Below are 27,309 nucleotides of genomic sequence, written 5' to 3'. Positions count from 1 at the left end.
AACTCTCCTCTCTGGGTAGAAAAATTTAGACAAAGGATAACGCCTGTTCTTTTTTCATTAGAATTACATGATGGAAAGCCAAAGCCCTTTCCCTTGACTGTGGCATAATATGTCCCTCATAGACAAACGAGCAAGTAAAAAATCTAGAAAATGCTTAACTATTTCCTGTTTCCCCTTTAGTGCATGGTGCACTATTAGCATGTTTCTCCCTCCTTATTTAGTGCCTTGTTGTATCAAATTCTCTTATCAGGTTTTCAAACACAAACCTTGCTAGAGGCCGTGAACTTACTGAGTAGCCCAGAGTATTCTTCAGCTACCCCTGGCTTCAGTCACTCGTCAACTTCAGAGAATCAACACACCAGCGCCTTGGAGCACCAGCTGTGGTAACTTGAGTGGTTGAACACCAGACAAAATGAGGCTTCCAACCACTGTCACAGATCCTGTTAAAATCCTGGCTCTGCCCTTGGCTTAGGAATGTCCTTCCTCTACTTGGATAAAGCCTCTCTGACCTCTTTGCTAAGGCATAAGCAGACAGTCTATGTATGACAAGGAGAGTCCTTCCTTCTCCCCCTCTAGTTATATCTTCCAAAACTACCAACAAACAAAGCAAAGCAAAACAAAAACCCAGAAAAAACACTAGTGGACAATTTTTAAAAAATATCAGCACATGGTAGATGTATATACTCACTTGCTTTCATTATTTCAACAGAGAGAAAATAAATGAACTAAGAATTCAACTCAAGAAATCAGAAAAAGAATGAGAAAGAAATCCCCAAGGAAAAGGTTAGAAAAGAAAAATAAAAGTAAATGAATTAAAAATAGAAAAAGTCACGTTAATAAATAAATCCAAGAATGAAATCTTTGTAAATGAGCCCATAAAAACCACAAACCTATGGTAAATCCAAGTGAGAGAAGAAAATTAAGTTATCAATGACAAATAATAGCAGATGAGGAGGTAAGTATGCTACCAAAATTTTAAAAAAATCTTAATGAAATTGATGGTTTTCTGGGAAAAAACCATTAGTTCCGAAATTCATTCAAGAAGTAGAAAAATCTAAATAAACCAATCCTAAAGAAAATAATTGAAAAAACTATCATAGAATCATCTCCAGAAAGGCTCAGAAAATTCTGTAGCATTTTAATTTTTTAAAAGTATTTATTACATGTGTAGGACAAATTCTAACTTTTCCATTTGGAATATAAGACAAGTAGAAAGAAAAGAAGAGAATCATTCCATTTTCCTCACCTAAATACAGTCACTATTGATATTTTGTTGTCATTCCCTTCCAATTTTTGATATTTTTAATCTGTTTTACATAGTTGTGTGATTTTATTCTAAAAGCACTTTAACAGGCTATTTAACATTTTAATGTAATAAAAACTTTTCATTTTATTACAAGCTTTTCATAAGAATAAATTATATGTAGACATTGAGATATAATAAATAGTGCTTATAGAAGAGATGGAAAGTTTACATGAGATATATATTGACCATAAGGTGCTTGGTATAGTGTCTGGGACACAGGGGTTCAACAGATGGTAGCTATTATTGTTATACTTTGCAAAGGGCTTTTCCTTTTGCATATATTATTATTTAATTTATAATGGATATTACTATCTCACAACATGCTTTTTCCTCTTTAGTGGAACAGGCAAGCCACATGCCTCGCAGAGAGAGGCCAAGAATATACTATTGCTCCTCAGGGGAATCCTTCTGCTTTTTTGGTTTTGCTAAGAAGGTAGAGTTCAGGCTGAGCAGAGTTCAACAAGTTGGGGCTTAGAGTGGTAAAGAGGGGCGTCCTGTGTCTCAACACTCAGAGACCCATGCAGGACCAGGATCCTGAGTGGTACATAGAGTAGTGAACTCAGGTTTGGGTTAGGATCTTTCATATGAGGGATTTGGCCTACATGGCATAGAAATAAAGGGTTGATTATTACTCTGAAGTCACTGGGAGGTCAACGATCAAAACATGGGCTCTAGCCTCTACAAACCCTCAACTTCCCCTTCACGTTTCTTTAAAGGTTGCTTTTTCATTTATTATGTTTTCACTAATTTTGCTTCCATTTCCTGTTCGAAGTTTGTTTTTCTGGCATCTCTGGTCTTTCCCTTTTCTCCCTAACTTCTCTTCGCTTTCCTCCTGTCGTAGAGTTTATCCCCATCTTTCCATTTCTTAGCTGCTTTTTCTTTTCACTTCTGCCTACTCTCCCATTAAGGCCTCATCCCACTGCTTTCCCACAACTGCTCCTATTACTGAATGTTTCACATTTCAACGGTTCTCTTTCCCAAATGGTCTCTGCTTTTGGCCTTGCGTTTTTTCAATTTTTCACTTAATGTTGACTCCCTTCATGTGTGTTTTTATGTTTTTCATCTCTCCTGATTAACTGGTCTCTAAGAATTTGGTTAGAAGCTATTATAATTGACGTTCAATAGATTACCTATAAATTCTATCTAAAGAAAACTTTAAAGTGGCTTTCCTCTACCTTCAGGTGCTCAAAAGTTACATTTTAGAATTTATTATTTAATCTAAATCTTCCAACTGTTGCTAGCAGAAAACCCTTTCTTCAGAGAAATCTTATTTAGGAGGCCAATATTTAAAACTAATTAAAATGAAGCTGTTTTGGTGGTAAGGGACCTAGAGCCCTGAAGCCTCTCTGAGAAACCCTTAGGGCAGGGGCAGGGTTCACACAGACAAAATGAATTAAGGGGGGTACATAAGACAGTAGGAATCTGTGTGGCAGTGGGGACCATGTCCAACTAGACAACAGTGATAATCAGCTCCAGTCAGTTGTTCCCACATGGGAATGTGGTGCCCAGGGTTGCCACATCATGCATTTTTGTAAGAGAATCTGGAAAGTCAGAGTTTATGTGAACTTAAGTAGTTGCAATAATTTTATGTCACCAAAAAAAAACAAAAAAACTTTGTGAGAAAAATGCATGTGCAGGCCAACTACAGCCCATTGGCCTGTTTGCCCTCTCTGGTTTAAGATGTGAAAGGTCACTGGGAAATTGCATGGTAAATCTTCTTGCTCTACTGCCACTAACCCATCCTACCCGCACAAATCATAGTTCATTCCAATATTACAAAGTGGCTTTTGTATTGCACAATGTTTTAGTGTATGTAATTGATTGGTTAATGTATTTTATCAAGCTAACCAAAAATTCATGTTTTTTTAAAAAAATGCAGATCAGATGTTAACTCTAAATTCACACTTTAGACAAGATTATTATTCCATCTCCAAAGAAAACGGGAGAATAAAAAGGGAAGGGGAAAAGAAACAGTAGTAATCTCTAAAATCTTGTTGTTTGTCTAACAGACCATTTAGATTGCCTGAGCCACTTGCTTCAGAGAAGAAAAGTTTGAGAATATGGAATGAGCCCTTCCAAAGTCCCAGTTCGTCACATGATGTGCTTAGTGGCAGAACATCACAACGTCTTGCTTGGTAAGCTGTCAGGTGCCTGCCTATTTCAGCCTCTATAAGTATTTTCAAAAGACTGCTGAAATTGCAATAGTGATCACAGAGTTCCCTACATCTAGCTGTGCTTTTCTGATGTCCCACAGGAATGAGCATAGATGGAAAATTCTACATCACTCTTGACATCACCAGGGCTTCTCTCCAGTGTGGATTCGCTGATGTACAATGAGGTGTGAGCTCTGCCGGAAAGCTTTTCCACACACATCACATTCATAGGGCTTCTCTCCAGTGTGGATTCTTCGGTGTCCCAGAAGATGTGAGCTGTATCTGAAAGCTTTCCCACACACATCACACTCATAGGGCCTCTCTCCACTGTGGATTCGCTGGTGTCCAACAAGAGCTGAACTATGACTGAAAGCCTTTCACACTCATCACATTCATATGGTTTCTCCCCACTGTGGATTCTCTGGTGATGGAAGAGGCCTGAACTCTGGCTGAAGCTTTTCCCACACTCACTACACTGGTATGGCTTCTCTCCAGTATGGACTCTCTGATGTTGTATCAGATGTGAGCTCAGAGAGAAAGCTTTCCCACAGTCGTTACACTGGTATGGTTTCTCTCCTGTGTGGGTCCTTTGGTGTTGAATAAGGCCTGAGCTGTAATGAAAAGCTTTCACAATCATTACATTGGAAAAGTTTTTCTCCAGTGTGGGTCCTTTGATGCTGAACAAGGTGTAAACCGTAATAAAAGGCTTTCCCACACTCATCACACTGATACGGTTTTAATTGGCTATGTATTCTCTGATGGTCAGTAAGTTGTGAGCTCTGAATGAAAGTTTTGCCACATACATTACATGAACAGGGTCTCTCTCCAGTGTGGATTCTTTTATGTCTAATGAGGCTTGAGTTTTGAGTGAATCTTTTTCCACATTCATCACATTTATATCTTCTGTCATTTGAAGTGTTTCTCTGATATCTTTCTGTCCATCCTTCGTGTTCTTGGGTTTTTCCACATTCAAGAGCCTCTCCATTGATTTGGTCTGATAACTTTTCTTGGGATTCCATATCTACAGTAAGCTCCTGCTTTTGAATGAATTCTTCTTTCTCAATTCGTATCACATCATCTGAAATAAAAAATACAGTATTCAAATGTCACTGAAATATACAGGAAATAAAATGAAACTCTTATACTAGAAGTACACAGCTTCAATATACCAACAAAATGGTTTTACAACGTTTGAGGAGGAAATTGGGAGATGGCAAAGGAAGAGAGGACTAGCAGTGGCTGGACTGGGAGGGGGTGATTCAAGAAAAAAGTGGAGAAAAATCAGGGAGGATTAAGAGTGGTCCAATGAACAAGCATCATAAACAACAGAAGGAGACCTAAGATAAGAATGGGTTCACCAGGAAGGCCAAAAGTTGAGTAGATAGGGATGAAAGAACAGAAACTGTGGGAGGAACAAAACAAAACAGGAAGCTGACAGTGGCAGGTACCAAGTTGGAGTCATGAAACAGTTCTGTTCAGGTTGCTCTGAAGGCCTCTGGGATCAGCCACAGAGAAGTATCACATTTGTAAACATGCAGGACAAAGAGATTAGAGTCTAGACACATGGGGTAAAAGAGGATGTTCTCATGTGGGGACAGACAGAAATTGCTTTAGCTCCCAGAGACATTACTACTCTTCTTGCAAAGAACACTGGAAATCTGTCAGACCTGAAGCTACACTCTGTGGGTCATTCGAGATTTCCCAGGAAACCAGTACTAGCACAGAGAAGGTTCTTTAGCAGACCCTAGACTCCCATCTGACCTCACCCAAGGAAAGCATGATTCCATAATTCCTCTGCCTTTCTTTCCTACAGAGGTTCCTTTGAGCAGAGTCCCAACACCCCCTACTCCTCCAGGGTGGGAGATGTGGCCACTTCCTCAATGATCAACAGTTTCTGAAAAAAAGTGAGATTGTCCCATTCAAGCCAGGTTCTCCCTGAAGTAATCACATTTTTAGGACCCAGAGTAAAGGGCAGAATTTATAACCATGTAGAAATAATGCAAGGAAAAGTGGTTTGCTTTGTGTTCTAAAAGATATTAAATGGGAAAAAAATGGAAAGACTACTATGGAGCCAGTTGAAGATCTAGGATGTAGTACAAGTCTGACCTAACTCTGAGCAGAAACACTGGGCTGACTGTGACAAAGTGGGTTGTCTAAAGAGACTCTGGGATGAGCGATGAGAAGGAGCCATGGTCAAACAGCAGATTCCAGATCTCTGAGAGTGTGGATGAGGGAAGAAGCTCACTGGCAGTCTGCCTGAGAAAAGTGACAGCCACTTCTGGGTCCTGGAGCGCCCATTCTGTGAAGGGCAGAAACCCAGAGATAAGGCAGAGCTGAGAAAGAATGTTGCCAAAAGTGAGAGAAGCCTTTCCTCGGGGTCTCCTTTTAGGACAGGAACCTGCAATAATTTCCTCACCAAACCAGCTTGCCACTACGGTTAAAAAACCCTCATTGTTAGTGGTTTATATAAGGTTATCTTAAAGTATTTAGGTGCTTTAAAACTTTAATTTATGTTACAGTTACCTTAGATATATCTGTGTAGAATTTAAAGGCAAATTACACGAAGAGACGCATTTATGCAAGAACATAGTCTTTTAGAGCCATTAGCAAATAAAAAATGGCTACTGCAGATGGGTTGCAAAACAGCATTGCACATATAATAGAACTAAAATCCATATCAGCATGAGAAAAAAATTTATGGATTAATATAAAAAAGTACAGCATAGAAACTCAATTTCTAACTGTCTAAAAAAGGTTGGGGAAAATGGTACACTTCTAGGCAGGATGGCGCCATGAGTTCACACTTCAGCTCTAAATACACTGAGTAAAAAATAAAAATAAATCTAAAAACCCATCTGTGCTAAAAAGTAAGATAAACATCTCTGTGGACCAGAAAGGAAACAAAAATACACAATGGTGGCTACAGTTGAAGCTGTGGGTCTGCTGGGCCCCAGAGAGTGACTGAAGTCTTAGTCCCAGAGGAAAATGGGGACCTAAAAGTACTCCATGAAAGCAGGGAGTAGCACCAGCTCACTGCTTGATGCCAGAGGCTGGGTGGGACACGCAGGTACACACATACACAAGCACACAGACACATACAGAGAAAGATACAACTCTGACCAAGAACCATGTCAAGCCACCTGGAAGCCTGTGACTACACTGGTATTATTTGTGTATGACATGAAACAGGAGCCCTAAAACCTGGTTCCAGGGGGCCAGGTAACAGTAACAACAGAATAGCTAAACATGGAAGCAGATGATGTAAAACAGATCAGAAAGAACTCAAAGTGAGCCTAGATATGAAAATTTCAGAATGAATTGAACACTAAGAAAGATGGTTCAGAAAGTCAATTGGAACATGAATTCAATCCAGATGAAGTTATTTTCATCAAAAATCCTGAAAAAATTAGTAGAATAAAGATACCTAAAAGAGATAAATGATGACATACCATCCATGGCAAATAAGCATGGAATTATGAAATAAAATAAGCAAAAATGAAACAAAGATATGTGGTATAAAAACTGAATAGAAATTTTAGAAGTGGATAAACTAGAGACAATAAACTCAAAGATAACAGAAGAGGAATCCACTAGGATGTACCAGAGAGAGACAAAGACATAAAATATGTGAAAAAGTGGCTAAATGAATAGATTGATAAGTAGGTTCTAATCAGTGTATTCTGGGCGTTCCAGAAGAAAATAATATAAGGAATTTTAAAAGCAGCACAATTTAAAGAATTAGTAGCTGAGAATTTTCCAAGAATTGAAGAAAAACATGAGATCTTAGAGCAAAAGAGCATTTTCAGATGAAGCAAGACAAACAAAAATAAAACCCTATCAGGACACACTTTTTAATGAAAATTCAGATCATAAAGGTTAAGAGTAAATCTAAAAGCCACTAATGGATAAAGATGGAATCCCTAAAAAAATTTAAAAGGCAGTAAGACTGATAGTAACCTTTTACTAGCAAATAGAAGCTAGAAGACAGTGAAGTAGTATCTTCAAAATGCTGAGGAAAAAAAATTATCAATTAGAATTTTACCCTAGCTAAACCATGATTAAAAAGGAGGGAGGGAAAAATAAGGGTATTTTCCGACATGCAAAGACTAAGTCTACTACCCAAAGAATCTTGCTAAAATTATTATTATTTTAATTTTTGAATTTTATTTTATTTATTTTTTTATACAGCAGGTTCTTATTAGTCATCCATTTTATACACATCAGTGTATACATGTCAATCCCTATCTCCCAATTCATCACACCACCCGCCCCCCCCCCACTTTCCCCCCTTGATGTCCATATGTTTGTTCTCTACATCTGTGTCTCTATTTCTGCCTTGCAAACCAGTTCATCTGTACCATTTTTCTAGGTTCCACATACATGCGTTAATATACGATATTTGTTTTTCTCTTTCTGACTTACTTCACTCTGTATGACAGTCTCTAGATCCATCCACGTCTCAACAAATGACTCAATAAAATAATTATTAAAGGATGAACTTCAACAAGAGTGAATCCAGAGCAAAGGTGCTGGCATACAAGAACGGTGCCTCAGAAATTGATAAAACATGTCAGAAAACTTAACTAACATCTTACTATTAAAGAAAATGTCCATTTCACATTTAAAAAAGAAACTGGTTCCTAAGAATGACCAACTGTAATCAACGGAAGGAGCTTCAGACAAGTGAAGTGGAAATACAATATGCTAACTGCTGTGACAGAGGTATGCACAAGAGGTATCACATAACTCAAACATGTAGGAAGGTATCAAGAAAGGCTTCCTGAAGGAGGCGACAGCTGAGGTGAGTCTTGAAGAATAGCTCTGAGTTGGTTTGGCAGGCAAGTGGAGAAGGTATGGTCACAGGTGGTGTTTTATGAGTCCAACAGGGTGGTGATGTGTGTGGCAGTGCAGTGAGGGTGGCCGGGAGAATGTTGAGCATATTAGCAAAACCCAAATATGTCATGGGTCTGATAGGACAGGGAAGGAAAGAAACACTGGGAGGAAAAAAATGGGCTAAACAGGCTTCCCTGGTGGCGCAGTGGTTGAGAATCTGCCTGCCAATGCAGGGGACACGGGTTCGAGCCCTGGTCTGGGAAGATCCCACATGCGCGGAGCAACGAGGCCTATGAGCCACAATTACTGAGCCTACGCATCTGGAGCCTGTGCTCCGCAACAAGAGAGGCCACGATAATGAGAGGGCCGCGCACCGTGATGAAGAGTGGCCCCCACTTGCCGCAACTGGAGAAAGCCCTCGCACAGAAACGAAGACCCAACACAGCCATAAATAAACAAATTAAAAAAAAAAAAAGGGCTAAATAACTAGAAATCTCCACTGAAGAGCTGAAGAACAGGGTCTCTGGACAGAGAGAGCTAGAAGAGGAGTGAGTATGAGCAACAGCCTTCCTGATGTTCTCTGCCCAGTGAAATGCTACCCGTTTTTTTTATGACCCAGTTCAAATCCCAGCCATTCTGCTACCACCAGGGCCTGAAGAGGTAGATTTCTTCTCCTCAGAACCATGATCTCCAATTTGGCACATAATCATTCACTGTCTCAAATCAACAGCTATCTTTTTATGGATACTCAACTCCTTTAGGGCAGGGATCCTCAGAGAACCCAGAGTTAGGCTTACACACAGTGAAAGGTACAGATTTACTGACTTCTTAACAGGACCCACAAAGCCCCCATTTTCTGGCTCCTGACCATCTTCTCTCTGCTACTCTGCCTGTCTCTCCACGTTCCAGTCACACTGGCCATCTTTCAAACCCACCAATTTCTTTCACACTTGTTTTTGCACATGCTCTTTTGGCCTGGAATGCTTTTCCCCTCTATTATTCACTTGGTTAATTCCTACTCCACTTTTAGGATTCAGTTACCATGTTATTTCCTCAAAGAGACCTTCTCTGTCATCCCTCTCCCCCCATATACAATCTATCATGGCATATTTATTTGTGTGGTTGTTTGTTTAATGCCTCTGTCGTCAGACTATTGTAAGCTCCGTGAAAACAAAGATCATGTCCACTTTGTTTATTACACATAGTGCCTTGCACAGTGCCTGGCATATAATAAGTACTCAATATACATCTGCTGAATGATGAACGATTCTAAGGTCTCCAGGGGAACCATATGACCTAAGTGTCAACACTAACCACAATCCTGTTGGTGTAGAGGGTCCTGAGATTCACCCTTAAGCTGGATCTCCATGGGTTGAGGCTGTAGATATGTTGCTTTCTTAGATGGATCCAGAGGTACTGATGTCTCAGAAAGCACTTCCTGTGCACAGGCCTGGGTTGAAACCTGAGGACAAGCAAGCTCATTTAGGCATCTGAAAGGCCCACAGAGTAAATGATACCCAGAGACCCTACAAAGGACCAGCTTGGATGCTCACTTCCAACTCTCCCTATGCTGAGCATAGGGCCCTTTCCTACCTGTTGGCCTGATTCATCCAGATCCCTCTCCAGATCTTCCAGCAGAGCTACCGCCTCCTCCCCACTCTCTGGTTGATGCTCCTGTGCCCAGTCCTGGAGCTCCTCAGGCAGGATGGTCAGGAACTGCTCCAGCACCAGCAAGTCCAACATCTGCTCCTTGGTGTGTATCTCAGGCCTTAACCACTCACAGCAGAACACCAAGAGCTGGCTCAAGGCCTCACGGGGCCCGGGAGTCTCCTTGTAGCAGAAATGTTGGAAGTGCTGGCAGAATAACTCCTGGTTGTTTTGGCTGCTCCCTTTTGTGCCAGATCTCTGACCCACAGCAGGCCCTTTTTTATTAGTTCCTTCAAAGAGCTCTTTTGGCTCTTCAGGAACATCTGGAAGGAAAACAGCAGCCATTCCCACTCCAATGGGCCAAGAGGAGGATTGCTGATACGTGTTATCCTTTAGGGCACACTCCTAAGGTTACAGAAACCATAGTTAAAAACATACATATATGCAGGCTGATTCAATATTTGAGCTCACACACTAAGTCTAATCTTTCTGTTTTAGAAGAAAAAGGAGGCTCAATCCCAAATTAAAGAGAATTCAATAAAGAAAACTAAAAAAAAATAAAAGTTTAAGGCAATTCAAACCTTTTTCCAAGTAGGAGAAGGGAAGTTTGTCAGGAGACTGCATTTTTGACAATACTGGGAGTATTGCTGGATGCTTGCTTCCTCCAAATAACACCAAAACAATCAGTTGATAAGGCCAACCCAAGTTTGTTCTTAGAGAGCACTACTTGACAGAGTCTTAGTGGTGTCTCCCAGGGAAGAAGGCAAAGACAGGGTATTTATGAGGTTTTGGGGGCTTAAGGCAGATCTTTCAAAGCAGGATAAGGATTGGGCAAGGATCATGATACAATAGTTTAGGATTGATGGGCACAGCAAGGTGCAGAATTTGAGTTGCTGGTTACAAAAAGTCTAGATCCTATCCGTTGATAGTTGAAGAGTTTGATGTTCACATAAATGGATTGAGGGGCAAGTTCTTGAAACAAATATAATTATCGGCAACTTTTACTTTCTAGGGCAAGAATTTCCTGGAATAGTAAAGGTATGTTGCTAAAGAAGTGGAATAGTGGAGTTACATTTAGGGAAGACAGTTGAACAGTCAAATTATGTTAGTGTAGGTAGTAGGCTGTGTGGGGGTATGTGGTTTCACTTTTCCATGTAGCAACAGACTTAAGCAGGGCCTATGGGTTTGCGGAAATGTGGATTACCAACTAATTAGCATGGCAGGCAGTGGTTAAGGGCGCGGGCTGTGGATTCCAAAAGACCTGGGCTTGAATCCTCTTTTCTTATGTGTGGTGGCTTAACATCTCTAAACTTCTGTGTTCCCCTCTGCAAAAATATCGTAGAGGTTTTTAAACGTTTTATTTTTAAATAATTTTAAACTTATAGAAAATTGCCAGAAAAAAGGTACAGAACAATCCCCATAACCTTCACCCAGCTTCCCCTAATGTTAACATCTTACATAACCCCAGCACAATTACAAAACCAGGAAAATAATGTTACAGTGCGATTAACTAAACGGCAGACCTTATTACATAGGGTTATTTTGAGAATCAGTTAAATTCAGTGCCTGGCACTTAGTAAGACCTCAGTTAGAGGGATGCAGTTACCACTGTGCATTGGTCATCCAGGTGCTGGCTCCAGGGATCACTTCTGGAGCTCAGGTACACTTCTAGGGTTCCGGGCACAGAATATAGGACGATGCAAGGAGGCCCTCTAGTGCCTTCTCTGCGCCTAGCATCTGTTACTCAATGGGCAACTTTCCAAAACACCTTCACCTTCCCGGCCCTAAAGATTAATTTAGGGGATTCTAGACTGGGCTTGGAGAAAGATTGTTTTAGTAATCATTCAAGATAAAGGACATGGAGCCACTTATACATGTCTTCCACTAGTTTGGATCTTCGAAAGAGCAAGACAATATAGTGAGTTAACAGGCTAGACTACAAACCCCGTTCTCATTTACCGCACTGGCACATCATTGTGACCAACCACGAGCGCAAGGCTCAGGAGGTGTTGGCTGTCTGTGTCCTTCAAGCCACAAGGACCTGGCAGACCACAGAAGGCTTCCGGGAGTAGGCGGCCACGTTGGACAAACGGGTGGTCAGCATAGAACTACTCGTGTTAGCACCAGTAACCCAGGAGTGCGAGACTTAGAAACGTTCTGGGACGCCGGCCGCCAGCTGGGCCGGCTGCTGCGGGGTCTCCGCGGGCACTTCCAGTGCCGACTGAGCAAGGAGGTGGCTCCTCCCCCCCCGCGCCCAGCCGACCTGGGGGTCCCGGGCCCCGACGCGGGGCCGTCTTCCCGCCAGTCTTACCAGCGCCCGGGGAAGGCGGTGCCCCGGACCTACCCAGCCCCTCGGAGCCCCAGACCTGCCGGCGGCGGAAGTGCGTCCGCGAACCCGGCCCAGCCCTGGGCCTGCGCTTCCGGCGGCTTCGGGAAGGTGCGAGCCGTTTGGCTTGGCCGAGCGCCCCGTGCCTGCAGCGAGGTCTGCACATCAGGACGCCTAGGCCTATGGGGTTTTGATTTGTAACTCGCCTCATCTTAAAAAGAGGGTCCGAGCGCCAGCTCCGCGTCGTTGAGTCCCTCCGCCCTCCCCGGCGCGGGGCAGCAGGCGGGGACCTTCCTAGGCGCGCTTGCCCTCCGAGCATCACTTCTCTAATTCCAGTTCCCCGACCCCGAGTCCTCTCCCCATCCCTGCCTCTCTGGACAGCATCCCTCACTCCGTCCCGACCTCCGTCAACCTGAATGTATTTACCAGGCAGGCACATCGCGCAACCAGCATGTGTCCGCAGTGTTCCCATCAGTACAGTCGCTCCGTCTGGATCATAAATGACCCACAAGGAGAGGAAGGGAAAGGAGGAGGCTTAAGGCACGCTATGATGGGTGCGGTGCTGTGTGTTCTACTTACAACCCGGAAACACGCAAAAAGCTTAAGTGACCTGCCCAAGTTTGCACAGCCCAGGGACAGGATGCACCCCACGGACAGGATGCACCCCACGCATGTGTGACCAAGACCTGTCCTGGGATCCCTGCAGCGTGGCCGCAGTGAGACAGACCACCACTGCTCAAGTTAAAATGACAATTTCCAGGCTTATCGTGTGTATTGACATGAACAAGTGAGACTGCTGCAGGGCTCGGACACCATAAAAGTTTTCTTTAAGAAAATTAGAACCCCAGGTAGAGAATAGAGTCTTCTGGAAAAATTTAACAACTGTAGCTTGTAAAGAACGCTTCTACTCTGTAGGCTTTTTAAGTTGGTAAGTGGAGTGGGAAGCAGGTGTTGGGGAAGAAAAATTTTCCTTCTACCTTTCTAGGTTCTTTGGTTGGTCTTATAATTAAATTGACATAAAACAGATTATCAGAAGAAAAACAAATTTAATTTTTTATGTCTAGGAGCCCTGAAGATAAGAGAGGCTTACATGCCATCCTGAGCTGATGAATGGGATAGGGGCCTGGGGCTTCAAAGGGGAGGAGGGTAATTAACAGGATGATAAGAAGAGCAGATGTTTGGTAATTAGATGCTTGCCCTGCCATGCAGATAGGTCTTTTAGATGAAAAAAGTTATCTCTGTTAATAGCTCGTTTTCCAGCACAGGTCCCCAGTCTAAATTATTTCCGGTAGTTAAGGGAGAGGTAGAAGTTTTCCTGAATCTGCTGGGTCTTGATAGTTTTCAACTCAAAATAATCCACATTCCAAAGTGGCACATTTTTGGGTAGCCTATTCTGCTCCACTTCATACTCACTTTGCATCTTGCTGAACTCTTCATGAATTGTGGGTCCACTGGAATTTTGTGCTCATGAGGGATTACAAATGCTACACGTGAATGGGGGCATATCCTCTGCTCAGGCACATGCTCTATTGTCCTACTTTACTTCACTTACAAAACACAGTTTGAACGATAAAGTTAAGAATTTCAAGACTGTGACAACAGGGCATTAAACCAAGCTCTTGACCTTCTGAAAGCAGGACACTTGTGAGTGCTAAGGCATTGTGTGACTGCATTAAGTCACACATATTTGAAGCTAGCACTACACATCTAGCAGACTCAGTGGGGAACCTTACAAGGGAGGCAACTGTGGAGAAACCTTCAAACAAACAGGTGATAAATGTGGGAAAAATTTCAGCTGGAATTCAAATCTTATCAAGCACAGGAGAAACCATACTGGAGAAAAAACCCTTGTAATTGTGGTGAGTAAGGATATTATGAGGATAAAAGAAGGTATCATGTGAAAGGCATCTTGAATACAGGCATTCCTGTGCTGGTCTAAGAATGTTGTAGTACTGGTGAGTATTGGCTCTGCCAAAGCAAAATGGACGAACAGAAAAAGTATGACATATTAAATAAAGAAATAAACAAAAATAAAATACATATTAAAAGCTTATAGGGACCTCCCTAGTGGTCCAGTGGTTAAGACTCTGTGCTCCCAGTGCAGGGGGCCGGGGTTCCATCCCTGGTCAGGGAACCAGATCCCACATGCCACAACTAAAGATCCCGCATGTGACAACGAAGATCCCGCGGGCCGCAACTAAGACCCGGCACATCCAAATAAATAAATAAATATTAAAAAAAAAAAAACCTTACAAATATCACTTAAGAAACAGGTTAAAATTGTGTTTCCAGAATATAAACCAAAATTTTTTTCCTAAGGTATATATTGCAGAGCATTTGTTATTATGCTTTTATAAAAATTTCACATTCAGAAGACATAAACGTTGCTGTCTTTCCAACCAAATATTCGTTCTTTAAAAAATATGGAAGAGCAGTGCCTTCAGATGGGAAAGATGGGCTCTAATATTTTAAGACTTTTTTAAATTTCAGGAAACAAAACAAAACTTGGGTCTATAAGAAGAAGTTACGTTTGAGACTGAGAAATTTTGGTTTAAAATGAAAAGAATAAAGGAAGAGTCATTTTTAAATCCCATTTTTTGGTATAGCATGAATTTAAAATTTCATTTATGGGAATTCCCTGGCAGTCCAGTGGTTAGGACTCAGCGCTTTCACTGCAGTGGGCTTGGGTTTGATCCCTGGTAGGGGAACTAAGATTCCACAAGCTGCATGGCACAGCCAAAAAATAAATAAAATAAAATTTCATTTATTTATTATTAATCTAAAAGCTAATAATCATGACATATGAATAGTGGGATTTGGGAAAACATGTTTCATGTCAGAATGAATCCATTTCAAGATACTGACATTAAAAAAATACTTTTGTGTTTGTCTTTTTAAAAAATTCAGATATAATTGACAACATTGTGTGAGTTTAAGGTATACATTAGGATTTGATACACATATATTGCAATGTGATTACTACCTTAGTGTTAGCTAATACCTCCATCACTTCACATGATTATCTCATCTTTTTTTGTGATGAGCACATTTAAGATCTAGCCTCTTAGCAACTTTCAGGTATATAATACAGTATTGCTAACTATAATCACAATGCTGTGCATTAGATCCCTAGAACTTATTCACCTTCTAACTACAAGTTTGTACCCTCTGACAAACATCTCCCCAGTTCCCCCACCTGCAGCCCCTGGTAACAACCATTCTACTCTGTTTCTATGAGTTCAGTTTTTTTAGATTCCAATTATAAATGATATCATGCAGTGTTTTTCTTTCTCTGTCTGATATACCTCGCTTAGCATAATGCCCTCAAGGTCCATCCATATTGTTGTAAATGGCAGGACTTCCAGGTAACTGGTAAATTGAAGAAGGGCCCTTCTTCAGTTGAGGAGGTAATACTGAAGAGGACAGATCTAGGAGATATTTTAGAATCATTTCTGACCCTTTAAGACTACAGGGACTAAAGGAAAAAACCCAAACAAACAAGGCTTAGGTGAGTCTGAAAGATCAGGTAGATGATCTGGCTTCTATTATAAGGGAATAGGAAAGAGGGTACAAAAATTTTAAGACAAAAGAGTAAGTTTACTTTACAGAGCAAGCACTAAATGTACAGTAGAGGTTAGACTATGAAATTACACATGATGAAAATACAAATAGGTTTAAATAAAGATAATTTTTATTTTATGAGATCAGTCAGGAATAGGTTTTTAAATGAAGTTAGGAAAGCTGGTGCATAGCTTCCTGCTGATGCTGATAACAGGGAGGACAGCACTGTGTTATTCTGCATCATGTCCTTTGTTGATGCAACCCAAGTTGGAATGCAATACTTGAGAGGATGGATGTTCAGTCTGATTCAGCATGGTGTTTCTTATGTCTAAAGTGTTCCTGATGCTGTTCAATCTGGATAACTGGCAGAACTTTCAACCACTCCCTTCTTCTCAAGATGGATTCTGATGTTCACCTTGCTCATGAATGGCCTGGAATTCTGGATATTCCCATTTAAGCTGTCTTTTTCATAGTCTGGAAAGGAATAGTTGGTGGCTCCTGTGTCTCTTGATGAGGAAATTCGGAATGCACTCCCATTCCACAGGCACTGGCTACAGCCTGGATACAAGATATGGTTGGGGTGTGAAAGACTCAATGAATGAACCAGAGTTAATACCTTAGAAAGACATCTTAGGGAACAGTTCTCAGGGCGTACAATAGACAAAGAATGTGCACAGTCTTATTCCATCCTCAAGAGGACGTAGAAACACGGAGACTAATATATCTAGTCAGGGTGAATAGAGACTGAAGCTTTGCAACCTTGCTCCCACAGTCGTGTTGTCCTCCTCTTTTACTGTCAGGAGACTGTTCTGTTCCCTTTGATATTTAATAGCCAAGGCTGCAGCCAATATGGCCTATGACAGTTTGAGTAAACTCTTACTCCAGGGGTTGGGGGTATATGGCAGTCTCTGCTTCAAGGGGATTGTCCTTGGGGCTGATTTGTCGGGGTCATTCCTAAGGCAAAATAAATCATTACTAACGTAGAAAAATGCCAAAGGTTACTGAAATCTTTAACTGAGGTTAAAGAAGTCTAGTCATCTTGAAACTCATTGAATGAACCACTAAAATATTTTTTTTTATTTATTATTTATTTTATTATGTTTATTTTTGGCTGTGTTGGGTCTTCGTTTCTGTGTGAGGGCTTTCTCCAGTTGTGGCGAGCGGGGGCCACTCTTCATCGCGGTGCGCGGGCCTCTCACTATCGTGGCCTCTCTTGTTGCGGAGCAGAGGCTCCAGACGCTCAGGCTCAGTAGTTGTGGCTCACGGGCCCAGTTGCTCCGCGGCATGTGGGATCTTCCCAGACCAGGGCTCGAACCCGTGTCCCCTGCATTGGCAGGCAGATTCTCAACCACTGCGCCACCGGGGAAGCCCCGAACCACTAAAATATTAATTCAAAAGGAAAACTGACAATGCTGGTGAATTTTGTCACATGTGACAGAAAGCACAAACTTGGCAAGACAAACAATACAATTTATAATTTGGAAACAATGTGAAGCTTGGCCACAAAGGGATGAAATCAAAAATACCAAACCGAGCACGCTGGTGTTTTCCACTAGAAATAAATCTACAGATAAGACTTCTGATCATGATTAGTAAATGATCAAATGGTGTGCAGACGTTCACTAGCAACATAAACAGACAGGTGTGTGGGTGTGCATGTGTGTGGTGTGGTGTGAGGGGGGGCGATCTAAGTCGCAGCCCCTTCCTGTAGCTGCCGCCTTCACCTCTGGAATCCTGTTCCTGAATCTCAACAGCAGCCCTGAGGGAAGTTAAACCCTGGGCAACAGCCCCCGGGCCATACAAGCCCGAATGCCTGCTAACCAGGCGGGTGGTAGTCTTCGTGGTAGCCTCTCGGGGCCTCCAGGGCAAAGTCGCCGCCTAGCCTACCAGGTCCCTGCTGCCGCCTTGATTTTGAAACGTATGGTCAATTAGTTCTAAAAGGGTGATATACAAACCCCTTCCCCCTAACTTTAAAACTGTGTTGCTGTGCCGCGCGCCTTGCGGGATCTTGGTTCCCGGACCAGGGATTGAATCCCGGACCCCCCGCAGTGAAAGCACCAAGTCCTAACCACTGGGCCACCAGGGAATTCCCCAGTACTGTCTTCTCTAATTTTATATCCCGTTGTCATACTGTCAGTGACATAGTCAAGGTTAAGGTTAAGAACTAGGGCACTGGAATAGTATGTGTGTTTATATCCCGTTTCTACCATTTACTATGTGTTCTTGTGCCAGACACTTTACAGCTCAGTTTTCTCAACTATAAAATGGGAAATAAAATAAAATAAAATGGTAAAAATAACAGCACTTGTACAATCATGAGACAGGTTTTATCAGCACAGTGCCTGTAAAAAGAAACTATGGGTTCAACATTACCTTAAAACAAATATTGGGTTATTTAGATACTATCAGGACATTTCTAGTTCAAGGGCATTGAAAAATAAATGCTAAGACTTTTTTTATAAAGCCTCTTAGTGGAAAATTTTGTTCATTAGATTATACTTTTCATATGGAAGTTCTGTTTCTAGCCAGAGAGTTTTCATATAAAAGCATTATATACTATAGAATATTTAGGCCTTAAATATGTTTTTATTTCTCGTATTAGTTCAAATGTGCTTCATCTAAAAGGTAAAACAAGTAGAGCAGGATTCATCTTTATATACTGAAATCATTGGTAGAGTTCCAACTTGTTGCAGATTCCTCTCCACTCTTCTCTCAGATACCTACCCTTTCTACACTCTCCTCTAGATCTTTTCTGGAGAGAATAGCAGCCAGCAGCAATGAAATAAAGTTTCAGGACCTATATTTTTAGTACTAATTGCTTCAGCCCTCTTCCACAATTGTCAGTAGCCAGAGAACCCTATTTCTGTCAAGAGAGCTCCCCAGAACTACACTCTCTATCCACCTACCCCAGGAAGGTGCCAAAAACCCCACAGCATACGTGGCAGTAAAATCCCAGTTATACTACTGTGTATCTCCTCCAAATTCTAAGGTTTAGTTCAATTTGAACACCTTTCCTTACCTCTAACCCTAGCTCTTGCCTAATTTGCTTCTATTCTCCTCCTGTCTTATTTGAACCTCTGGATTATGGCTTCTTGCTTTAAATGCTCTTCCGGTTGTTCACTTCCTGGCATGACCTCTGGACACAGATTTTGGCTTACATATTGGAATGCCACCACTGTATATGTCCTCTTGTTTGACACGACTGTCTAATTTAGTTGTGCTATGTCTTCATTCTTTAAAGGAATCTTCCAAAAGAACTGTTCTGCAGTACCTTGCTCAAGCTATTCCACTCCTGGGCTTAGCCTACCTCCTCTTGTGGAGAATCATTAACTAGAGTTGATGATCAGTCTCTTTACCTGAATCTTCTTCCCCCCACACTGTAATCATGGTTATTTCCCAAGAGCATCCTCTTTTTCTATTTTCATTGCCATAGACTAACCCATTTATTAGCCTCCCCCAAATTCTGCTATTTTGGTTTGATTTTAGTGGTCAACGGAAGAGGTACATCCACTGTCTCACAGAAAGCAGACACATAGAGGTGAAGATGATATGCAGAACAGAAAACTGAGAATGAGAGGGAGAACACCGTCTCACAGAAAGCAGACACATACAGGTGAAGATCATATGCAGAACAGAAAACTGAGAATGAGAGAGAGAATAAAGAGACACTGGTCTTACAGTCATTCATCTCACCCAGTATTTATTTTTTATTCAATGTTTTTCACGTTTTGCTATTTCCTTATGAATTTAAGTTCTTTACATTAATAGGTTTTCCCTCTTGTGAATTCTCTGATGTTGACTAAGGTGTGAGCTCTGACTGAAGGCTCTCCCACACTCACTGCATTCATAGGGTTTCTCTCCAGTGTGGATTCTCAGGTGTCGAATAAGGTGTGAGCTCACTCTGAAGGTTTTCCCACATTCACTACATTCATAGGGTTTCTCTCTGGTGTGAATTCTCTGATGCAGGATAAGATGTGAGTTCAGGCTGAATGCTCTCCCACATTCTTTGCATTCAAAGGGTCTTTCCCCAGTGTGAATCCTCTGGTGTCTAATAAGATCTGAGCTCCCCCCAAAGCCTTTCCCACACTCATTACATTCATAAGGTCTCTCTCCAGTGTGGATTCTCTGATGCCTAATAAGCTTTGAGCTGTGTCTGAAAGCTTTCCCACATTCATTACACTGATGGGTTTTCTCTCCACTGAAAATTGCTGCATGTTTAATAAGGTTTGGGCTCTTGAGAGATTTTCCATATTGGTGAATTTTTTCTCCAGCATAAATTCTTTGATGCTTAATAAAATCTGAATTCCATTTGAAACTTTGGTCATAGGTACTGTGTTTACAAGATTTCTGGTGTGAAAATTCATTTGAGTTCAGATTTAGGCTTCTCTCACAACAATCATGGCTTATTATTTCACCTGTAAGTGTATTTTTGTGGGTGAGGATTTTACTAAAACCTCCATCCTGAGCAGATGATGGTTTCTGAGACTCCCCTGATTCTTTTTCCTGTTGTCTCTTTATCCTGCCTGTAGACTTACAGATGTCTTGAGGCTCAGCAGATCCTTCTGATACAAATCCTGAAATTCTTCCTGATATAATTCTCTGCGATTCCATTCTCTCATAAATTTCCAGCTTTGGCATGGATCCACTGTTTTCACTCTCATTATCTAAAATAATGATGAAAAAATAAAGGGGTAAATACCTGTTTGCTGAGCTGATAGAAAATAAAACTTTGAGGTACACGCAAGATGGTTACCTATTGGTACTTCATTTGGCCACTCTAAAAATGTGTGGCCTTTGGAATGAGAGGACTGATGGATGAGGATACAAAAGAAAGAAAAATTGGTAAAAGCAAGTAATTTATGCAGTGGTTGGCAGAGAGAGGAAACAGACATCCGAGGATGAGCAGATACAACAGAAAAGATTAGGAAGAGGATCACCACCAGCAAGAATGGGGGTGGGGAACAAAGTAAGGAGAAAGAACCATGCAATGTGACTGAGAGGGCTCTTGAGGAACTTTGGGTCTATGATATTTCTAGTGTTAGGCTTAGAGGATGAAAGGGAGGCACCATCTCAAAGAAAGCAGATGAGGACATAGATGCATTGAGAAAAGTAAAGTTATAATGACTCTGAGGTATGTATGTGGTGGGAAAAACCTCCATCCATCTATCCATCCAATCCACCCTTCCATTTCTTCTTCATCATTCATGGATAATCAAATTCTGTCCATCCAATCCACCCTTCCATTTCTTCTTCATCATTCATGGATAATCAAATTCTGTCATTTCTGCTAAATGTCCCCTATATACCTCCCTTTCTTTACATTTCTGTTACTATAGAACCTCGCCACTTCCTGTTTAGATAACTGTAACAGCCTCCTTGTTGTTCTGACTCTGAGCTATTCTTCTTCCCAGTCATCCTAAATACCCTTACCAGACTAATTGTCATTAAACCCTGTCATCCTGGGACTTCCCTAGTGGTGCAGTGGTTAAGAATCCACCTGCCAATGCATGGGACATGGGTTCCAGCCCTGGTCCTGGAAGATCCCACATGCCGCAGAGCAACTAAGCCCGTGCACCACAACTACTGAGCCTGTGCTCTAGAGTCCACGAGCCACAACTACTGAGCCCATGTGCCACAGCTACTGAAGCCCACGCACCTAGAGCCCATGCTCCGCAACACGAGAAGACACCGCAATGAGAAGCCCGTGCACTGCAACGAAGAGTAGCACCAGCTCGCTGCAACTAGAGAAAGCCCGCGTGCAGCAACAAACACCCAATGCAGCCAAAAATAAAACAACAACAACAACAACAACAAAAAACCCCTGTCATCCTCTTACACCCTACTCAGAAACCCTTAATCTCTTCTACAACACACCTGAGCTCTTCAGACTGGTTTCCAGGACTATGATCTAGTCCTCAAAATTCCTACCTTCTAGCTCATCAACCATATACTGTGCTCATGACTCTATATTATGCTGGAATCAAGCAGCCCCTCTTTGTTATAGGGTGTCCTTTGTCTAGAATAAGCTAGGCAGTAAAGGGGGTTAGGCAGTGCTGGTCTTAGGGTGGGAAAATTTACAATTTTAGGTGGGGTGAACGGAAATGTGTCCAGAGAAAACTTGAAAGCAGAATTTGGGTAATTAAAAAAAATTACTGTAATTTACTCTTGGGTTTATTTTTGGGACCATATACACCTAAAGTGATATTGAGTCCATGAACTTTTTAAACAATGAGTTTTCGAATAGTAATGAGGATTCTATGGAGGTAGTCAGTGCAAGTATGGCCAACTTTCTATAAAAACATAAAAGAGCTTTGTAAAACCAAGATTAAAATTAAAAAAGGCAACAATATGGATCTTGTTCTACATATCTGTGAATTATATTCTATTTCTGAGTATATCATCACATATTTGCCTCTCTTTTTCTCTATCATTGTATGTGCTTCTCTATGAACATGTTTTGTTTCTGTGTATGTGTTTCTTTCCCTTTTGCTTCTTTTCTCATTCTCTGACATCTCAACTCATTCATTTTCTTTCCTTTAACTTGCTCATAACATGAAAACATCTCATGTTTTGGAAATATTATGGATAAAGAACACATGAAAAAAAGGAGACATTTTGGATAAGAAACAAAGTTTTCTCTCTCTTTTTCTGGTTGGCCAATGACACACAAGAAAAATGTTCTCTATTTCTCATTAAGTAATAAAGGAAAGGACCATCTACAGTTACAAAGACTAATATGAGAAGGGAGGTTCACTGTCCCAGTTCTTCAGGGACGCTCACCACAGACAGTATTGTCCCTTACCATGGTCCAGTAGGAGTTGGGGTTCTGAAGAACCATGAAGGACCTTGGTGTTCACTGGCTGGAACTGGACACTAAGTGGTGGTCCAGGAGGTGCCACTTTTCTCCTGAATAGTTCTTGTCCACGTCCACAGACTGGAATCTGAGAAAAACAAAGTACATTTGAGTTTATGAGAGAATCCCTGTTGGAATTAAACATCTTCCAAAACCAAAGAGAACCTCCTGTAGTATTGGGGTGGCCAAAAAGTTCGTTCGGATCGAACAAACTTTTTGGCCAACTCAATAATATAAAACTGGGGAAGGAAGAACTAAGTCTGACTCAATTATAAAAGGTAGTATGGTACCAAACAGAGAGGGAAGGAGACATAACTGCATACTGAACTAAGAGTTCCTACAAAGCTTACTAGATATCAATCTCAGGCCGTTTTCTCCCTTTGTGGGACTCCACCCGTCCTGGAGGTCTTAGATCTCCCATCCCCTTTGTACCTGGAGTACTGCTTCATCAGTGCCTCTCTCTAAATCTTCCAGTATGGTCACTGCCTCCTCTCCAGTCTCTGGGTAATGTTCATGCACCCAAGCCTGTAGATCCCCTGGTAGGATGGTCAGGAACTGCTCTAGCACCAGTAGCTCCAGGATCTGCTCCTTGGTGTGGGTTTCTGGCTTCAGCCACTGACAGCAGAGCTCTCGCAGCCGGCTCAGTGCCTCGCGGGGTCCTGGGGAATCCTGGTAGCAGAACTGCCTGAACAGCTGCCGGCAGAGCTCCTGCCTGAGGGGATCACTTCTCTGTAAGCAAGTGTCCTGCTTCCAGACAAAATCTTCCTCTTCAATCTTCACTATCAGAAGTCCTTCATGCTCTTGAAGGTTCTGAGCTGCAGCTTTCTTTGATTCTGTTGTCATCTTGAGATAAAATGTATGATCAGAATCCCACTTCTGCTCTGTGAAAGGCCTTTTTTAGTTTAAAGAGCTCTCCTCAGGGATAAAAAAAATTGTTATTACTGTCTAGGAAGACAAAATATCACATCATAGAAATAGTTATTCTTCATTATACACTTAAAAGCACTGAAATACCTGTTTTGTGGAATACAACTGTTGCATAATTTCTACCTAAAAGCAGCTTAAAATTTTATTTTAAAAATAAGATAATTTAAATTACAAATATTAAATATAAGACAATATAAATATAAGGCAATATTAAATGTTAACTTGTCACATGCAATTAAATTATTTATTAGTCATAAAGAAAATAACCATCAAAAGAGAAAAATGACAGAAGTGCTTCATAAAGTTGGAGATGGAAAAGAGCACAGTAGGTTACAATGGTCAGGAGAAGCTTAATTAAAAAACTAACTTCTGATGAATGGATAGGATTTGACTAGGATGTGGGAGAAAGAAATAGTAAATTACAAGCTTGAACAACTGGTTAATGGTAGGAACACAGAAGTGGGAAAGCAAAATGTCAGTAGGTTTGTATAAGGAGATTATAGAGACAAAGGCCCTATTGAAGAAAGCTTCAAATGTCAAGTTCATGAATTCAGAGTTTATCTTTTAGGCACTGGGGAGCCAACAAAAGCTTCTGAGCAGAATGGCCTGACAAATACTGTTTGTGGAGATATATTGTTTATTTCTAGGATGGACCACAATATGAAAAGATAGAAACATAAAGACGCTACTATACTCATAAAAGTGTGTGGGAAATACAAGCTTAGAATGTTATAATTATCTATTCAGAATGTGGAACTAGGATTACTTACAAATCTCTTAAATAATAAAATAGGGCAACTTTTCTTGACAGCCAGAGGTTAACAATTTCAGTCAGTGTAACTAGCTTCTTCCCCAAAAGTCTCAGGTAGGTTTCCTTTTGTCCCAACAATTCCTTCTCTGCCTTTCTGGTTTCATGGCTCTGTCTATGTCGTGGACATTGAGACCTATCATATCACCAGTAAATTATAATAAACCAGCACCAAGACTTGATTATCGGTATTTTGTTAGTCTTTTTGTTAGATATGAGTTCCTCAAGTCTTATCAGCACTTTGGAATGGTCATTCTGGTGTCTGAACTGAAAAACTGAATAAAGGAATTTAGAGGTGAAGACCCAGAGTACAATAGCAAAATACAAGTACCAATCTTTCATGTCCTTCTACTCAACATTTCACCAAGCTGACTATTGATTCTTGCACAGACATGGACGTTATTAAGAATCTTAACACAGCAAAGCATTGGGCTAGAAGTTATATGGCAGTGGTTTCCAAGAAAGTCTGAATTCAGAGCTGAGCTCACTGTCTAACTGTCATGTGGGAACTTTGTTAGAAACAGATTCCTTGGCCCTGCCCCTGGAGATGCTGACCTGGTTAGTATGGGGTATGCCTAGATATTCTCTATTCTGATGTACAGATACAAGGAATTTAAAAAATAGTATTTGAGTTTGCAAGGAGTTTGCAAAATAGTTGGAAAGAAATGACATAAAACACACATGGATACAAAACATTTAAATAACAAAACAAGTTTCATGTGACACACATTGAAAATGTTTGATAAATGTTGAAAGCCGAAGTACTAAACAAATTGCATGGTAGAGACACTGAATATCTTAATAGCTCTGAGGAAAGGAAAGAATGTGTGTTTATGTGTGCAAATATTTCCTACAGGTGGTGGGGCTTAAACTGGACAATAAAGGATGAGAAAGATCCAGAAAGGCAAAAGGGAAGGGAGAGCAAAGAGTTGAGGAAGTGGGAAAGAACAGCAGATTGATAGTGAGACCAGCCTGCAGGGTGTAATTGGAGTGACTAAGAATTGCACTACCTCTGATAAGGAATTCACCAACTCTACTCTGAGTTCCTACAGTTCCTAACACATAACATCTGTGGATACAACACATATCAACCTGTATTATTTTTAGTTGTTTGGCTGTTTTTTTTTTCTTTTTTTTTTTTTCATCATTTGACTGGAGCTCCATGAGGTTAAAGACCATGCATTATTAATATTTATTCTTAAGTTCCCACATTTGTTGATTTATTGGATAAAAATGTAAATTAGGAAATTTGAGTTTCCTAATTGCTTTGTGTTTTGGATATTCTGTATTTTAGATGATGAGACATCCACTTAGAAAAACATTTCCAACAGATATTAAGAGATTTTAATGGAAAGGAGTTAGGAATGGAAATACAAATTTAGATAAGATCCATGGAAAGGGCAGTTAAAGATAAATATTGAGGATAATTCTCCAAAAGTATGAAATGAAGATCACAGGCTCAGATTGAACCTTGGAAAACAGAGTTTGAGTGGGTGAAAGTACGAACAAAATTTAGCAATGATAGAGGAGGAAAATGGGGGGTTAGAGCTATGGTATATATATCAGTCTCAATCCTTCATAATTTATGGGGACATTCTTTTGATATAGAGACCTAAGTTCACTTCTTGTTATGTTTTCTAGACGTGTTAAGTGTTTACCAGGTAGTGTCCTAAATATTTATGGGCATTATCTCATTTAGTGTAGGAAGATGAACAGTAAACTAGGCCTACAGAATCCACAATTCCTAGCTTAAACTTAAATTATCATGCTAAGCAGCTGATTCTACAACATATGTTATCTCCTCACATAGCTGAAAGTTCTGTCTTCAGATGTTTAATCACTTCTCATCCACTTAAAACAGTCCACAACTCTAGATAAAATCATCTAGTTCTCAAGGATTTGATATATATCCCCTAAAGCTGGGTTTCAAATGTCTTACTAACCTCAAGCTAATATACATTTATTGAGCATCTAGTGCTTTACAATCATTGTGTTGGAGCAGAGTTACAAAAATACCTAAGCAGATATGTAAACGAATGCCATTAGAACAGACAGTAGGGAGTAATTAGTTACGTTGGGAAAGGTGGAAGTTTGGTAAAGTGCAGGATTCCTGTTGGATGAGTAGGTTCCTGGTGAATGGGTAGGTTCTGGGCGTGTATGTTGGGGTAGGAGGAGGACGGGGTTGGGGGGGTAGTTTTGCTGGCGGAGGGATGGCAGTTAGGGGAAATCCAGTAGAGGTCACAGAGCAGGGGATTCACAGCTCTCACAGCACCTTGCGTTTCTCAAATTGAGGCACTTTCCAGTCTTACAACTGCCTGATTTGCTGTCTTCTCTCTCATTCTGAACGAGATATTGGTTTCAATACTGGTTTCGCGGCCTCCCCGCTACACAGGAAACACTCACTAAATATTTACTGCGTGAGTAAATTTCATGAGGATGCCGGGCTGTCCCCACTTTTCCTGCGAAAAGGCGGATTACTCCTCCCATGAGAAGCAGAAGTCAGGGGCGGACCGTGGGGCAGTTTTCTTCTGGCAGAACGCAGCCTATCCAAAACAGATGCCACCCTTCCTCGCCTTGCCTGACTGGGTCAGGCCTCTCCTCTTACCAGTGACCCTATAATCTCCGCAAGCAGGAATGCCCGAGGCCCCCCCCCCAAGCCACGCCCTCTTAGCCCTCAACGATGACGTCACGCGCGGCGGGGGTAACTATGGAAACCCCTATCCTTTCCCGAAATAGGAGGGCGCGAACGCTCTCCCAACGCCAAACCTAGTTCCACCTTTCCTCGGGATTCCTCTGAGGTTCCGGTCCAGAGCGCCACAGGGCTGCTGCAATCCCGAAGGGAACATGATAGGGACTGGGTGTTTAAAGGGGACAAAGGGCCGGACATCTGAGGCC

The 27,309-nt window shown here is 41.3% G+C and overlaps 4 protein-coding genes across 18 annotated transcripts in view; 1 reads left to right on the top strand and 3 right to left on the bottom strand.

Annotated features, from left to right (window-relative positions):
• The window catches only part of LOC309638925 (zinc finger and SCAN domain-containing protein 16-like), a 378,126-nt gene that overhangs the window by 10,296 nt on the left and 340,521 nt on the right, over nt 1-27,309 (bottom strand). The window lies entirely within an intron of this gene.
• Nucleotides 1-27,309, top strand: part of H1-5 (H1.5 linker histone, cluster member) — a 127,339-nt gene that overhangs the window by 61,720 nt on the left and 38,310 nt on the right. The window lies entirely within an intron of this gene.
• Nucleotides 1,137-12,910, bottom strand: LOC309638922 (zinc finger and SCAN domain-containing protein 16-like). 4 transcript variants are annotated; one of them, XM_082415458.1, is made up of 4 exons: nt 12,692-12,910; nt 9,886-10,344; nt 9,607-9,754; nt 1,137-4,537 (listed from the first exon to the last, which is right to left on the bottom strand). In XM_082415458.1, the coding sequence occupies exons 1-4, from the start codon at nt 12,716-12,718 to the stop codon at nt 4,014-4,016; spliced, it is 1,158 nt and encodes a 385-aa protein (XP_082271584.1). In that variant the 5' UTR covers nt 12,719-12,910; the 3' UTR covers nt 1,137-4,013. The 4 variants fall into 4 exon arrangements, with proteins under 4 accessions (XP_082271584.1, XP_082271585.1, XP_082271586.1 ...); XM_082415459.1 differs by lacking the exon at nt 12,692-12,910 and adding an exon at nt 11,546-12,306; XM_082415460.1 differs by lacking the exon at nt 12,692-12,910 and adding an exon at nt 11,884-12,306.
• Nucleotides 15,935-27,306, bottom strand: ZNF165 (zinc finger protein 165). 12 transcript variants are annotated; one of them, XM_082415392.1, is made up of 5 exons: nt 27,191-27,304; nt 23,112-23,522; nt 22,629-22,767; nt 20,362-20,490; nt 15,935-16,384 (listed from the first exon to the last, which is right to left on the bottom strand). In XM_082415392.1, exons 1-5 carry the CDS (start codon nt 27,299-27,301, stop codon nt 16,176-16,178), a joined length of 999 nt encoding a protein of 332 aa, XP_082271518.1. In that variant the 5' UTR covers nt 27,302-27,304; the 3' UTR covers nt 15,935-16,175. The 12 variants fall into 12 exon arrangements, with proteins under 12 accessions (XP_082271518.1, XP_082271519.1, XP_082271520.1 ...); XM_082415394.1 differs by lacking the exon at nt 15,935-16,384 and adding an exon at nt 16,391-16,780 and having other exon boundaries at nt 27,191-27,302; XM_082415393.1 differs by lacking the exon at nt 20,362-20,490 and having other exon boundaries at nt 27,191-27,305.

The sequence above is a fragment of the Balaenoptera physalus genome (genome assembly GCF_965194825.1).
Source record: "Balaenoptera physalus genome assembly, chromosome: 11".
Taxonomy (NCBI): domain Eukaryota; kingdom Metazoa; phylum Chordata; class Mammalia; order Artiodactyla; family Balaenopteridae; genus Balaenoptera; species Balaenoptera physalus.
The sequence above is the reverse complement of the archived record's forward strand: the minus strand, read 5'-3'. Positions and strand labels throughout refer to the sequence as shown.

Bases quoted from the DNA above. Each gene is read 5' to 3' on its own strand.
- ZNF165 (XM_082415391.1), bottom strand. From the start codon at position 27,301: ATGTCCGGCCCTTTGTCCCCTTTAAACACCCAGTCCCTATCATGTTCC. The intron at 22,768-23,111 runs GTACAAAGGGGA...TGTTTTTCTCAG, and splicing joins CTGATGAAGCAGTACTCCAG to ATTCCAGTCTGTGGACGTGG. The intron at 20,491-22,628 runs GTAAGGGACAAT...TCATTATTTTAG, and splicing joins CCAACTCCTACTGGACCATG to ATAATGAGAGTGAAAACAGT.
- LOC309638922 (XM_082415458.1), bottom strand. From the start codon at position 12,718: ATGCTGGTTGCGCGATGTGCCTGCCTG. The intron at 10,345-12,691 runs GTAAATACATTC...CTGTAACCTTAG, and splicing joins TTGCGCGATGTGCCTGCCTG to GAGTGTGCCCTAAAGGATAA. The intron at 4,538-9,606 runs GTTAGTGTTGAC...TTTTTATTTCAG, and splicing joins TCTACACCAACAGGATTGTG to ATGATGTGATACGAATTGAG.